At 59.7% G+C, this 15,166-nt stretch overlaps 1 protein-coding gene across 2 annotated transcripts; it reads right to left on the bottom strand.

The window, feature by feature from the left end:
- Nucleotides 1-4,458: 4,458 nt before the first annotated feature.
- FGF17 (fibroblast growth factor 17) lies at nucleotides 4,459-15,071 on the bottom strand. Of its 2 annotated transcripts, none has more exons than XM_035717345.2 (5): nucleotides 10,048-15,071; nucleotides 9,832-9,868; nucleotides 6,728-6,872; nucleotides 6,380-6,486; nucleotides 4,459-5,331 (listed from the first exon to the last, which is right to left on the bottom strand). In XM_035717345.2, exons 1-5 carry the CDS (start codon nucleotides 10,080-10,082, stop codon nucleotides 5,038-5,040), a joined length of 618 nt encoding a protein of 205 aa, XP_035573238.1. In that variant the 5' UTR covers nucleotides 10,083-15,071; the 3' UTR covers nucleotides 4,459-5,037. The 2 variants fall into 2 exon arrangements, with proteins under 2 accessions (XP_035573238.1, XP_025318971.1); XM_025463186.3 differs by having other exon boundaries at nucleotides 6,728-6,905.
- Between the last annotated feature and the right edge of the window lie 95 nt (nucleotides 15,072-15,166).

Here is a 15,166-nt window from a genome sequence, read left to right on the forward strand (position 1 = left end):
AGTTTGGAAGTCACACCCCTCTACCTCTGTGCACTGGACCCTCTCTCATGGACCCCAGACCCTCACCCCCCAGCATGCTGCCATCAGACCAGCCTCTCCCCGAAACCCAACCCCACAACTGCACGGTCACTCTTCTTCTCAAAACCCCTGCTGCTACAAAACTTTCCATAATGTGACCCAATCTTTTCCCGCCTCTTCTCCAGGCAGACATGCAATTGTAGCCAAAGCCATGGGCTGCTCACTTTCCCCCGAACACACCTCACATCTTCCTGCCTCAAAGCCCTTTTTTCTCATGCTCTTTTCCCTCTCAGTATTTTCCCTTGAATGTCTTCTCTGCTGAATGAAATCCTGCTCATTCTTTTATTTTTATTTTTTTGGAGGGAGGGACAGAGAGAGAGAGAGAGAGGATCTCAAGCAGACTTCCCGCTGAGCTTGGAGCCTCAAGACCCTGAGATCACAACCTGAGCTGAAATCAAGAGTCACTTAACCAACTGAGCCACCCAGGCACCCCTGAAATCCTTAAAGACCATGCAAGCCCCAGCCTTTCCCAATGCCCTGGCCCCATGTACTCTCTCATCCCAAACCCACCATGCCTGGCCGGAAGTGGAGAACATCCCACTCAGGCGATGGAGACAGGCAAGAATCTAGACTGTAATGCTCACTAGCTGAGACCATGGATGAGTTAATATCTCTGAGTCTGAGCTCGCCCACACATGATATGGGAATAATCTCAGCCCCTGAATAACAGGTTACATGTGAGCATGCCTTGCAGGCTGCCTGGCACATCTCCAGAGTTCTGTACACATTTGTGTGCTTATTTCCAATAGCTCCTATCTCCTTTTCCCCTCTTTTAGGATGTACCAAGTGCCTCTTTGCTATCTTAGGTGCAAGAGAGGGATTTCCACAAGTCCTTAAATTTCAAGTGCCTCGAGATCTTGACATCTTTTTTGTTAACTGAAGGGTTAGTACAGTGCTTGTACATTGTAGGGGATAAAGAAATATTTGGATTAACCGCTTAGGACCCGTCCTCACCCATGTCCACCTAAGGATGGAAGGTGGAGGCAGGATTCTGGTTCTCATTCTGCCTCCATCTTGAGGGTGTTGGGCCAAAGACTTCTTTCTGGACCTTCAGTTGGTTTAATTCCCTCAACAAATACTTAATCTGTGTAACGTACTCTGCTGGGGGGTACTACGGGGGAAGCAAAGACTGACTACCCCTATACGGAGGCACTTGTTTGGTGCACAACCATTACACAAGCACAAATAAGTACAGTTCTGGACAAGCTGGGATATGTGCCATTAGGCAAGGGCAAGCAGGTGGCCAGAGAGCCCTGTGGCACCAGAGACCAGCACTAGCCCAAGAGAAGGGGCAAGTCTACGGGGCAGAGCGGACAGCAGCAGTCTGGGCATGCAAGTGTTCTTGAGAAAGGTGTGCTGGACAGTAGGAACCTCATGATCCAAGACGGGCACAGGGTGTTGGCCGGACAGCCAGGGTTGCTGTTTTGCCAGAGCTCCTGGAGGGGACTTACAGGGACAGGGCTGGGAAGGGAGGTAGAGCAGGTTTGCACAGGAGCCTTGAGAATCATGCTAAGGAGTCCACTGGTGATCAATAACATGGGCAGAGCTGTGGTTTAGGGTGGGATAGAGTGAGCAGAACAAACCATGTGATGTCCTGGAGTGGGTGGGGGGTGTTGGGAGGCAGAGACAGGGCTTGGAAAGCTACTGTAGTAACGGAGACAGACCCCCGCGAGGTCTGGCAATGGTGCAGAGTTTCCGAGTTTGGAGAGAAAGCAGTGGTGTGCAAGGGGGTGACAGCTGACGTGCTGCATTGCTAGGAGAGACTCAGCAGGGAGGACAAGGCGAGGAGGGAAAAGCAGAAACCTTAGGGAATGTTTCTATGAAGAGGAGCCAGGAAAGAGAAGGGTCCCGGTAACAGAGGATGAAGAGGTAGGAAAGAGCTTCAGAAAGGGGGGGGGGTCCTCCACAGAGTCCAGGGCTATGGGGCTGAGGACAGCTAGGTCTGAAGCCAGAGAGGTCACTGGCCACTGAAGAATAGGGACAGGGCTCAAGAGAGTGACTTAAAAAAAAAGCCAGCTTGCAGGGACCAGAGAGTGAGTGGATTTCCCCCTCTGCCTCATCTGGCTGCTGGAGGACAGGACAGAGGAGGGCAGATCAATACGCAGCTATTCTTAGCTGGAGGCCTTGGTAAGCCTAACCAGCACAGGATCCGAGGCACCTGCTGCCCTCCCCCTCCACGTGGTCACATCCTCCCGGAGATGGATGCGCTCATCTTGCCCCAAGTCTTCCCCCACCATGTCCACCCCCATCCTCACACTTGCTTCGAACCTTCTGGCACACAGAAAGCAGCCAGGGCGGCTGCAGCCAGCTGCGGGGTGGTCTGAGGTCCTCAGGGGAGCCTTCTCCCACCGCCCCATGTTAAATCCCCTGAGGCCCCATTATCAGAGACCCATTCCTTTGGCCTCTTCCTTTCAGCTTCTTTGAAATCATCCCCAGTTCAGGGGACTGAACAGACTTGCCCAGAATATGAAGAGGCCCTCTGGATGTGGAGCCTGGACTTGGCAGAGGCGCTGAAAGGTGTGGTGAGAAGGTTGGGAGAGCCAAACCCGAGACCCAAGGCCACCAGCAGGCGTCAGCCCTGCCGGCTCCGGGCTCAGGGCGGGGCTGGGCCCTCTCGGAGATGGCCCGGGCCTCCGAGGCCGCCGTCCTCCCTCACCCAGTGCGCTCAGTGTCTCCTCACCAGGTCTCACCTCAGAAAGCAAGAAAGGAAACAGTGAGGGCTTTCTGGAGCCGGCCCCCAGAGGCCTGTCTGTGCTGGGGAGGTCAGAGGGACGGAGGGAGGGGCCGAGAAAGGCAGAGAAGAAAGCAGAGGCAGGACAAAGGGCTCGGTCCACCTTTGAAGCTGTCTCTAACCCGAGCCAGGGAGGGTGGGGTGGGTCTGAGGGCCCGGCTGGGGGGAGGCAGTCTAGAGTTTTAAAGAATGTCTTAAATTCCTGCGGAAATCAGCAGGATTGTAAGAGCCCCCCCCTCCCCAACACACCTCCTTCCCAGCCCCCTGCCCCCCAAGTCCAGACCTCCACACCTGGGGGCCCCAACCCTTTGTCCTCAGGTAATTGCTGGGCGTTGCCTCTGTGTTTAAAATCCCATTGAACTCTCCAGTTATCAGCTGTGGCTCCGGACCACCCTCCCTATCCCCCCCCTCGGAAAACGACCCCCAACACATCTCCCGCAGTCTTCACCAGGATTAGGGCTCTTTGTGATGGGGTGGGGGGGGGGGGAGGAAAGCAACCTGGTGCAAAGCAATTATGACAAGCCGGGGGAGAATGTCTGTCCTGGGGCCCGGGGGACCTCCCTCTTGGCTACTGGCTTCTCAATTGCCCAGGGTTGGGGGTGTCAGGCTGCTCCAGCACCAGCAGAGGAGAGGGAGGAGAGGGGAGGGGAGGGGAGAAGAGGGACCCCCCCACCCCACCCCCACCGCCACCGCCTAGGACTGCGGCTTCACCCACCTCCCGTTCTGACGAAACCAGGCTCCTCCCTAACTTCCCATTCGGTCTCTATTTTTAGGCCATTCTTGGGGAAAGTGGGGAGCAGGGAGGTCTTTATCCTTCTTCCGCTCTCTCCATGATACTTCCCTCCGACAACTTCCCAGAAGGAAGAAGAAGGGGAAACTGAGGCCGGGGGGTGGGTGAGGTTGTCCAGCCCCAGAAGAGCGGCCTGGAGGCGGGGGTGGGGGGAGCCCTGCTGGGAAGGGCTTTCCCCTCCGCGAGATTAAGAGCCGGCGCAGAGGAGGGAAGGGGCGGCTTTATGGCCTCTTGGTTCCACTCCCCAAAAGCACACCTGGAGGCGTCTGGGAAGGCCCACCCGAGAAGCCGGCGGCGGGGGCGCCCTCCCCCTCCCCCCTCCCCCGGGCCCGCCGCCCCTAATTGCGACTTCCCCTCAGGTGTGGCCCCCGCCCCCGCCCCCCGCGGGGACCCAGGGAACAAGAGGACGCATTCTCGCCCCCGTCCCCCTTCCGCCCGCCCGCCGGCCCCTCCCCTCCCCCCTCCCCCCCTCCCCCGGCCTCACCGCGACGCTGCGATCCGGCTGCCGGCGGAGGCTGCGGCGTCGGCGGGGCTCGGTGCGGGGCCTGCTGCTCCCCCGCCCCCCCCCGCCCGGCCCGCGGGCTCGGGTCTGCGTCGCCCCAACAGGTAGCTCGGGACGCGCCGCGCAGCCAGGAAACCGGAGCCCGCGCGGAGGGAGGGGCCGCCAGCCTCGGCGGCGCAGGTGCGGGGCCTTCCCCGGCCCTCCCGGGCCCTCCCGGGCCACCCACGCCCGCGTGCCCGGGCGCCCCTCGCCGCCCCTGCACCTGCCGGGCGCGCCCGGCCCCGCGCCTCCCGGGGAGGCAGCTCCTGCGCGCCTTGGATCCCTCCACTCCGCCTTCAGATGACCCGTTTGCAGGAAAATGGTTTTATTCTGGGGCTCCAAGTTGGGGATGGGGGTGCAGGCCTGGGTGCTGGAATGTGAAAAATGACCATCCCTCTTTTTTTTTTTTTCCTCTCTCTCTCTTCCCTTTTTCTTTTCTTTTTTTTTTTTTTTTTTTTCCTGAAACACACACACAGACAAGTCCCTTCCTACAGTCTGGCCAGGAGGGATTTGGAGGCTGGGGGCAGACTGAGGAAGACTCCGCAGGCAGGGTTTAAAGAGGGCCTCCTCCAGGCGGCGTGTGCCAAGGCCCGGAATCTGCTGCCCTGTCCACCTGCTTCGGGGAGCCCGAGTCCCGTCCCGCTGCAGCTCCTGGCCCCGGGGGTCTGCCCCAACCTCCACCCCCCTGTCGGGTCTGGGGCGGCTGCCCTGAGGCCCCAGCCCTGGTCTGTGACAGTCCCGCCCCATCCAGCTTGAGGCCTCGCTGCTGCTCCTTGGTCCTCAGGGTCCCCCTTGGGGGGCTCCGGTTCCCTTCCCTCCACCCCAGCCCAGTCTTGGGATTAGGAAGGGAAGGGGATGGGAAGGCTGGTGAGGGGCCGCTGCCCCCTGTGTCCCTGACTACGTCAGGGGCTGTGGCCTCCGCGTGCGCTTGGTCCGGCGGGTGGGGGCCGAGCCCACGAACTCGAACTGCTTCTGCCTCTCGGCGTGGTTGGGGAAGGGCAGCTGGCCCTGGTAAAGGCGCTTGATGAAGTGGGCCTCTCGCTGGTTCTGGCGGCTGCGAGACGCCTGGCGCGGCCGGCCCTGCCTCGTGAAGGCCATGAACCAGCCCTCGTGCCGCGCATTCTGGAAGGCGGTGTAGTTGTTCTCCAGCACGATCTCCGTGAACACGCAGTCCTTGCTCTTCCCGCTGGGCTGTGGTGGGGGAAGGGGGGAGAGGGGGGGCAGTTTGTCCACCCGGCCTGTCTGGCTCATCTGCCTTTTGGACCCGTCTTGTAGGACCAAGGAGGGAGTGACAGGAGCTGTAGGCCCAGGTGAGATGGCCTGGTGAGAAGGGTGCCCTTTTTGAAGAGGCCAAGGTGGGAGAAAGGAGCAAGCGTTGCGTGGAGTCAGATCTGAACTTGAATGCGGGCTTTGGCAGTGTTTAGCTATGCTGAGCCTGGCTCCTGGGACGTGGCATCAAGACCAAGGTTATTCTGCAGCTCAGTGCCCACCCCGTGGGCACTCGGGCCACAGGAATGCTCCTCAATATGGGCAAATGGTACTGCTGGGTGCAGGGAAAGGAGGCAACAGTCTTTGATGAAGGGGCAAATGTGTACAGAATAGAGACTGTCAGGAGCCACACAGCCCCCCGTTTGACCCTATCGATAACCTTGACACTATGTCCATTTTCATAGATGGGAAGACTGAGGCTTGACCAAAACTAGCAAATATTTGGTGAGAACAGCCAGAATCGGAAGCCAGGATTGACAAATGCTAAAGGAAATGGGACTCTCTCTACACGACAGGGCCGGACCTGCCACTGCGGAGTAGTCACACTAGCAGGCGGTTACACGAGTGGGCAGTTAGTGTACCTTGTCCTGGTGGGGGATCCTGTGGACCCAGTGACCTCGGGGGAGCTTGTGGCCTCCTCTAGATGCACACTCGCAGCCCTGATCAGCAGTTAACCCTCAACACAGGGGGCTGCAGTATCACGGAGGTGCTACAGTGCTGACTCGTTGATGTTGGGGGCATACCCCATAAATCAGAGCCAAAGAGCCTCATGGATCAGTAAGTGTCCTCAGAGGACTTCTAGACCCACTGGGACTCATTTAAATGGAAAAAACAGAGAGTGGCTGAGTGTTGGGGGGTGAGGAGAAGCAGTCCTGGCTTGGGCCCAGTAGAGGAGAGTGGGGTGCTGTGGGGCACGCAGTGAGATCGATTCATTCAGCCACTGCCCCCCCCTTTTGCTCCCAGGTCTCACCTTTCCAATGAGCTTGCCCCTCTTGTTCATACAGATGTATTTCTCACTCTCAGCACCCTTGATGCGCACACGGCTTCCAAACGTGTCCGTCTCCACTATGAGTTTGGCTATGATGGGGGAGGGGGAGAGAGACCTCTGTCCATCGGGGATGCCAGCTCAGGGCTGTGGCAGGGCCCCCCCCCCCAACCAGCCTGACCTCCGAACTTGGGTGGGGGGCACCGGGAGGCCCTCCTCCAAGAAGCCTCTCCCTGCTCTCCCACTCGGCCCTGCCCTGGCCCAGGATCTGGGGATGGACCAGGTTAGGCTGGCCGGTGGTGTGAGTGGCCTCTGGTGAGGGCTGGGTCTCACCAAACTTGTTGCCGTCCTCCGCGGTGGCAGAGATGCGACGCCCGGTGACCTGCACGTGCTTGCCACTGGTCCGGCTGTAGAGCTGGTACTCACGGATCTGCCGCCGGCTCAGCTGGTCGGTCATGGCGCCCTGGTCCCTCACGTACTGGTTAAAATTAGGAGACGGGTGATTCTCCCCCTTTGCGGTTACCAAGGGAAAAATAGTGTCAATTTGCTTTGGGTGACACCACCACGGGTCCATCCAGGGGAGAGGGGTGTGGAGGTGAGTGTAATAGAGGCAGGCCATTTGTCCTGGGAAGCAGAGGTGCAGGGGAAGGGTATCTATGGCCATGATCTTCCCAGGCCAGTGGGTGAGCCAGTCATGATCTCTTGGCTCTCCATCTGCCCAGGCTTGGGGGACACTTGGTGGTCGAGTGTAGACCTGGAATCGTGACTCTGGTTGCTGGAAGGAACCTTCATAGTTATGGTACCCAATTTCTGTGTTCTATGGAGGAGGTGCCCCGGGTGACCCAGCTAATTAGAGACAGAAGCCCTGTTGTGCCTCTAGGATTGGAGCTAGTCTCTTCTCCAGAACGCCAGGGTCTTGACTCCATTCGCCAGGACAACCGGATTTCTCCTTCATCCTCCCCACTGGCCTTGAAGGATCCCATGCCTGGCATAGGCGCAAACACGCGCACGCATGCACAAACACACATGCGCACACAGCAGCTGACCTGTTAGGCTTACCGGGGAGCATTATAGGGAGCATTGTTTGGGTTCCTGCAAGTTTCCCCCCCCACCTCCCAGGTATTTCTTTTCAGCACTAACTGTGGAATCCTGAGCTCCTGCCTGGCTTCCCCCTGCCCCTCAACTCTGGGTGCTCAGGGCCCTCAGAGAAGCCCGCCCCCCTTTCCCTGTTCCTTCCTGGTCTAGGAGTCAGGGAGGTTGAGGCTGCACAGCAAGAGGAGCCATCAGCAGTGGCCCCATGGGCGCCAGCCTGTGCCACAATGTAACAGAGGCTCGTGGCCAGTGGGGGCGATGCTGTTGCCCACTCCGTGCTTTCCCGGTTCCACCCACACGTGGTGCAAAGCCGGGACGAGTACCTTCTCTGGCCAGTCTCTCCTTCCCTATCTACAACACTGAGTGGGAGAAAAACAGACCACTTCCTGTCCTCTCTCTCCAGTAAGGTGCAGACCAGATGACATTTCTCAGCTGCTTGTGACAGCTTCAACCCTAGACTAAACTGTCTCTCTGTCCACTGGATCCTGCTGGCCAGACTCCCTCTGTCCCGCGTCACTAAGGCCACCTTTATCCCAGGCCCAGTCACAGCCACCTAGGCGACCTGGGCCCAGATCAGCATCTGTTGGAGGCCACTCTTTTGTGGAGGGAGGAGCAGGAGCAGGAAGGATCAGCTTTGAGGAAGGGGGTGGTGAGTGCTTGGCTCCAGGCTGACCCTGTAACCTGCTCAGGGTTAACCCTTCGTGTGTGTCACTGCTCATTTCCGACTCCAGAGAGGCCATAGGCTGGGGTGGCCACCGGGACCCCCACCTATGAGAGCAGGGTCTGGAGCCTCAGAGCAGCAAAGTGTGCCCCGCACCCCATCCTGGAAAAACCTGAGGCAGGCATTTGGGGTGGGGGCCTGCCTCCCTGCCAGTGGGTGGGGTCTGGCTGGCCCGGGACCCTCGGTGGGGTCGGCCTGGCCCCAGCCCCCCAGCCTCCTGGCCCAGGTTCAGGCCCTCCGCCCCTCTTGGCGGGCAGCCTCCTTCTGGCTGTCTGTTCCAGGTCAGGAGCAGGGAGGGCCCCCCCGAAGCCCCCTCCTCTCCTTGTCCCCCTTCAGGCCCTGCACAAAAGCAGCCCCACGCCCCCCCCACAGCCCACAGCCCACAAGTCGCTCTCCCCGCGGGACCTGGCCTGTCCCTTTCATGTTCCCGCTGCGGGGGCACCTCCCCTTCCACTGCTGCAGACAGCTGCTTGTCAGACGGCCCCTCAAGCATGGCTATGGTCCGGCCTGCCGGCCCCCCCTCCAGGGGGGGCGAGGGGGCACTTCAAGGGGGAAAGGACAGCTTTGCCACCTTCCCTGAGTCCTGAATGGGGCCTCAGCCAGGCCATAAACGCCCCGGCCAGCCTCACCATTGTGCTAATTCCCCTTCCAGAACAGGTTGGGCCCACCCCCGGCCCCCTCCCGGCCAGGCTGGGGGCTTTCTTCTTGCTCTCCCTGGATGTGTGAAGCAAAAGGCCTGGAACGGGGGCTAGAGCAAAAGGGGGAAGGGAGGGGGGGGAGTTGTCTCTCTCTCTCCCACCCCCCCACTGCTTCAAAGGCAGCCCCTTTCCTTCTCCCAGAGAAAAGGCATTTACCTTCAAAAAAAGTCCCCACTGGATATGAAGAGAAGCGGGCCTCTGGCCTGGGAAAGCCAAGCGATCTCTCCCCAGAGCGGTTCTGGACGAGTGCATTTTAATAGCTGCACTTTTATGGAGGATCACAAAAAGGGACCGAGCCTCGCACAGGGGGCTGAGGCTTGGGGTGGGGGTATGTGTGCATGGGGGGCTGACACGGGGTGGGGGGAGTATGGAGATACAAACCCTGAATCTTGTCCCAAACAAACCTCTCTGGGCTTGACCTCATTGCCCTGTAGGTAAGGAGTCACCTCGCCTGGGCTGGGCATCTGACTGCCCACGCAATCCCCAGCACGGTGACTCCCCGGGGACATCCTTGTTGTGGGGACTGGGGTAGCCAGTGGACACACAAGTGGTTTTCAGGGACCTCCAAGTATAAGCCTCACCTGAGCCAGAGCCTCGGCCCTGTACCTCTCACTCCAGACTCCATGCATTTAGCTTTTGGGGGAACCCATGTGGCGGGATGGAGAGAGAAGCAGATACCCCAGGACAAGTAGGGAGGGTCATGGAGGAAGGACAGATAAAGACCTCAGTCAACCCCCAAACCTGCCTTAGCCCCTTCTTCTGGCCTCCAAAGGCTGACACCATTCCCCCCCTCCACCTCAAAAACCATCTGGGTCCAGGGAGAGGCCAGAACCTGGCTCTGTCGGCCCAAAGGAGACTTACCCCCGCCCCAGCTGGGTGGGGTGGGAGAGATGGGGGGAAGCTAGTGGGGTGGGGCACCCGCCTACCTGGGTTTGACAGCAGAGAATCAGTAGCTGCAGGCACCTGTGTGGGAAGACAAGGCAGGCGCTGGTGTGGGTGCCAGCAGTCAGCCCAGGGCGAGCACCCAGTCACCACCACCCCCGCACCCCCCCACCCCTCCGTGTGGGAGTCCCGGTAAGATTAGGTCTGCCCCAGGCTGGAAATGGCAACAGAACTTCGGCCCAGAGAGGCAGCGCACTTACAGAGTGAGGTTGGGCAGCAGGCGGGTGGCTCCCATCGCCGGAGAGATTTCTTGGGGCGGTTGCCCCCCTGCCCCCAAACTCAGGAGCAGATATGGGCAGTTCCCCAGGGGTAGAGTCCTAGAGAAGCCAAGGTCTCTTCAAGCCACAGGTTTTCAGGGGGGAGAGGAGGAGAGAGAGGGGAGGAGGAGGAGAGAAGGGAGGGGAGGAGGAGTGGGGGAGGAGGGCGTAATTGGGAGACTGAGGTGTGAGGTGTCCACCTTCCCGGCCAGTGAGCCGGCAAAGCAGCCGCTGGCGGGGGCTCCCCGAGCACAGGGGATGGAGCTGCTGGCTAAGGAGGCTGCCCCTGTGGTCTCCCAGGTTTTTCCTGACCCTCAGACCTGGACTGGAGGGCCCCTCCTCCCCTCCCAGGGCCAGCTTCTCCTGCCCTCAGGTCTGATGCCCCACCTCCCCAAGTGGGAGCCAGGTAGCATTCCGGGGCCAGGGGTTGCTGAGTCTGGCTCTGGGGGTGGAAATTCCCAGAAGCAGCCTTAAAAGGAGGAGCCTCCCTCCAGGGGGCAGGCGGTGGGCTTGGCTAGGAGCGCCTGCTTCCACTGCCTCTGTCACCCCTTGCCCCCCCCTCTGCTGTCTGGCCACCGGGATGGAGGTGTTAAGGCTGTCCCGACTGGCAGCAAATAGTGGGTGCAACAGGTTGGGGGCCAGGGATGGGGGACAAGGTGCAGGTAGGGCTGTGGAGGGACCCCGAGGAATCCAGAAAGCTGGCCTGCCGTCTCAGAAAAGACAGACTGGCGCACTGGCACCAACTACTTGTCTCTGGGCCCGGGACCTTTTTCTCTGAGAGATGCCTCCTGAGAGATGCCTCCTCACGTCGGAGGACCGCAGGAGATGACTGCACCTAGCAGACGTCAAAGGCGTCCTATGTCCTGGGCCTCGCTCACCATCCACCGCCCGGGCAGCAGCCACCCCCCGGGCCTCCACCCCAGCCTGGCGGCAGCAGCAGCTGCCTGGAGTGAAGTGCCCACCGGCCTCTTCACAGGACCCCTGGTCCTGCCCTGCCGGTATTACCCCATTCGACAGAGAAGGAAACTGAGGCACAGGGGTATGTAGTTTGCTCAGAATGACCCAGCTAGTGAATGGTAGGTAGATCCAGGTTCCTAAAGTCAGTGCTCTTTCTATTCCACGTGGGTCTCTCTGGAGCCTGTCTGCTGTGTGCATGCCCTCCAGGCTTCAGTCACCAAGGTCCTGGAAGCTGGTGACCAGGAACTCTAACTGTTCCTTCCCCACGGAAGGTGGGTGATGGTGACTGTAGAAGGGAGCTCGTGCTTCTGGCTTTGGGGGGGGATCTCTGAGGGAAGCCCCTCCACCCCGCGTAGGGAAGCAGAGCTCACACATCAGCTCTGGGCTCCCCGGATGTCTAAGTGCCCCCAGGATGGAGAGAGAAGGGGAAATGCTGGTTGTGGATATATTTACCTAAAGAGATGAGCAGGAGGGCGAAACTCTCACCTCCAAGCCTCCTTCTCACCTTCCTGAGCTACGTCAATCCACAAAATTGTCTGCCACCCCTCCCCCCCCACAGACCAGCCCCAAGGCCACCTCCTGGCCACCTCCAGCTGTCCAGCCCCAGCACCTGGCTCCCAGCTCCGCCCCAGCGCCCTGCAGGGGCTCAAGGCCCTGTTGAGCCTGCACTGGCCTGGGGGTGCAGTGGTAGCCCTGTCCCTGGGGGAGTCCAGGGTTGGTTGGAACCATACTGGAATCATAGTGTCAGAACCAGAAGGGGTCTTAGACATTCTGCATCTGGTCCAGCCTCCTCACCCACTGGTGAGGCCCAGGGGGGTCTCGCAGCTAGTGAGTGAGTGGCGTGACTCGGACAAGCTACCAGGTGCCCAGACTCCCAGTCCAGTGCTCATCATTTTCTGAGCATGCCCCAGCCTGAGCTGCTTCTCTGCTTTCGCCCGGTCATTTCCATTTTCCACATTTGTTCCTTTTGGGGCCCAATTTAAACTCTGTCTCTTCTGTGGAAGCTCCTGAATTTACGTCTCCGTCTCCGCTGTGGTTGGTGCTTGCTCCAGCTCTGTCTCCTGGGGAGCCTGTGACCTCCCCCATGTCTGGCCAGCTGCTAGCTCCCAGGTGGGGGACTCAAGGCAACCCCCTCCGGCCCTCAGTCCTGGGATGACAGGTGAGAGAGCAAGTGCTGGAAGGACAGTTCAGGCTTGGAGTTTGGGATGGGCAGGTGAGCTGGGGGATGGAATTAAATCAAGCGTCAGGTGTGGGGAGTGCCACCTAGCGCACTGTCTGGGCTCCAGTCCTCTGCCCTTTGAGCCTGACTGCCTGGTTCCTGTCGGTGGGGGAGGGGCATGTTGTCACTGGCCAGCCCCCCAGCCCGGCCTGGGTCTCCATGGTAACAGATGCCAGCAGTCAAGCTTGGCCTTGGGGCTCAGCCAGGGGCCTGTGCCAGGGGGCTCTGGGGCATGGCTGGGTAGCCAGTTTCATGGTGCGACATCTGCTCCTTGTCCCTTCCCATTTGTGCACCTGCAGGCCTGGCTTTCTGACTCAGCTTGCTCCTTTACCCCTATGGGAAGGCCAGTGCTGGGCTCCAAGAGGCGAGGCAGCATGGAGAGTGTTCCATGGATTTTTCTCCCCATCCCCAGGTCCTGTCCTCTCCGGGCTGCGTGACCCACCGCAAGTCCCTTCACTTCTCTGGTGTCAGCTTTCTAATTTATAAATACGAAATGGCCATTACTGATGCTGTCAAAACTGCCACCACCACGAGCATCAACTGAGGTGGACGCTCCCTGAAAAGTATCAAGTGCCAAAAGAGTGGGGGCAAGGGGCCTAGACCCCCTTATGGGTCCAGATTCAGTTTATCTCAACTTTGACCCACTCTCTCCCTTGACTAGAGGGAGCTGGGAGGCAGAAGGGTCGGGTTCATTAACATTTATGGGGGGAGGTGGCAGGAGGTGGTAAGGGAAGTGAGAAGTAGCCTGGGTTGCCTTGGTTAATCCTCACCCCCCAGTGCCAAGTTCAACACCCCCCAGCTGAGGCGTCTCACGCCTGCTCCTTCTAACAGCCCAGCTGGTGCAGACACAGAGCCCGCAGAAACCACCTGCAGACCTGCCACTTGTCACCACCTGCTTCGACCCCAGCCCACCCTTTTCCTGTCGAAAAACAGAAGGGCTGGGGCTGGGGCTTGGGCAGGGCAGGGCACAGGGGCCCTTACAATACGGGGAGCCCTCCATCCTTGCCCTGTGATCCCTACTGCCTGCCAGCACTTGGAGATTAAATCAGCTGGTTAGCTGTTGTGGACCCCGGGCCGGGTCTGCTGGGTGGAGGCAAAGGGAAGTGCCCCCCGCGAATCCCTGCTTCGCTAGAGCTGGCTGGGGGCCCGCCCCTGCCAGGGTCCCAGCTCCCCGGGGGACGTCATGCCCACTCCTGCTTTCCGCTTCTGAGATGTCCTACCTCTCTGGCTGCTGTGAGGTTCAAGACCAGAGCTGGTGGTGGACCCTGGCTCCTCCACTAGCTGTGCGGCCTTGGGGGCGAGTTGTTTTGCCCCCCTGTGCCTCACTTTCCAGGCCTGAGAAACCGGGTTACTGTAGTGAGGCACTCGGAGCAGCACATCACTCCCAACACCTTATTACTAGAATCATGGCAACTTCCTTTTTGTTCAGGCTTCCAAGCCTGCGCTTTCCTCAGGCCCTTTTGCACTCTTGGCTTCTGCTCCTACGAGGGTCCTTCTGGCAGCTACTCACGAGGCCGGCCGCCCCCTGCTCGGCACTCTTCTCCTTTGAGGCACTTCCTCTGATCTCAACGGTACTTCTCCAGCCTGGAAGGGAGCCTGTTTCGCTTCCTCCGAAGCACTGGACAGTAACTGACATTTTATTGGTGGCTTTGGTTTCCACTAGACTGTACGTGACTTGATGTGAGGGATTTGTCTACCCTGTGTCACGAGGCCATGGTGAACGCCTGCTGCCCACCTGGAGCCAGAAGTGAACTGATGTCTCCTGTCACTATCTGGGCGACCCGAGTTCAGTGGCTCATTCTCATTTGTCAGAGAGGGTGCACAATGCCTACACCCGTCTCCCGGGGTGTAGAAAGCGAGCAACGAGAACGGTAGCCCTACCCTCCTCCATCTCTCTGGCATGAAGAGAAGCTGAAGCTGAACAGGAGCACTTGGGCCTGGCTGCTGACCTGCCTGTGCAGGCATCAAAGAGCTCCAACCCTCTGGGGACCCTGCCTAAGGATCCTGGAGAGAGGCAGGGCCATCTCCCCATTGGCCCACTTTAGGTTTGGCCAGTGGGAGTGTGGGGAGGGCCAGGGAGAAGCCCAGCAGTATAACCCCAAGTGGGGGCTCTGTGTGTCCTGATGGGTGAACCAGGCTCCAGGCCTGGGAGAGGGCAGGAGGCCAGAGCCACGCAATGGGTCATTCATCCCCTTGCCTATTCCCCCACTGCTTTCCCTGAACACTTTGGTGAACCCTGTTCCGTGGCTCCCAGAGCTGCCCTGGGAGAGCCCTAGCATGGGAGTCCACCTCCTGTAAGAGGCCCTCTATAGCCTCTGAAAAGCCGGCCTCACCTGCCCTGTCTGGGAGGGTTTCCTTGAAAGAACAGGCCTCTGGGCTCCTGCCTGACACAGATCTTCACACAAATGAGCAGGAGCTCAGCCTGAACAGGATGCAAGCCTGGAGAGCAGAACTAGCATCGTGCCTCTGAGGTTCCAGGAGACGTTCTGTGGACTTGACGGTGGACAGATGTGGTTTGGGCCAGGAGAGAAGATCCTGAGGCCAGTCTGACAGGGGCAGGCAGCTCTGGCCCTTTGGTTTGGTCCCTGGAACACCAGCCAGCCAGAAGGGAGTGTGGACACCGGAAGACCCACACCAGCTGGGGCTCCCTCCCTCAGACCAGGGGCAGAAATTTGAAGCTGGGCAAGGGGTTGAGATACTTGTTTTTCCCCCCCAAAGCTGGGGGTGGGGGAGGGTGGGAGTGGGAGGGACTTTGAGGATGAGGGAGGGAGATAAAAGAGTAGAGCAGAAGCCTGCTGGCTGGGCCACCAGGTCGGGGTGTGCTGGCCCGTGGCCGCCCTCTACCGGGAACGCGGGCTCGCTGCAGCCAGACTGCACGAGGGCCGG

This window comes from Canis lupus, chromosome 25 (genome assembly GCF_003254725.2).
Source record: "Canis lupus dingo isolate Sandy chromosome 25, ASM325472v2, whole genome shotgun sequence".
NCBI classification, from domain to species: Eukaryota; Metazoa; Chordata; class Mammalia; order Carnivora; family Canidae; genus Canis; species Canis lupus.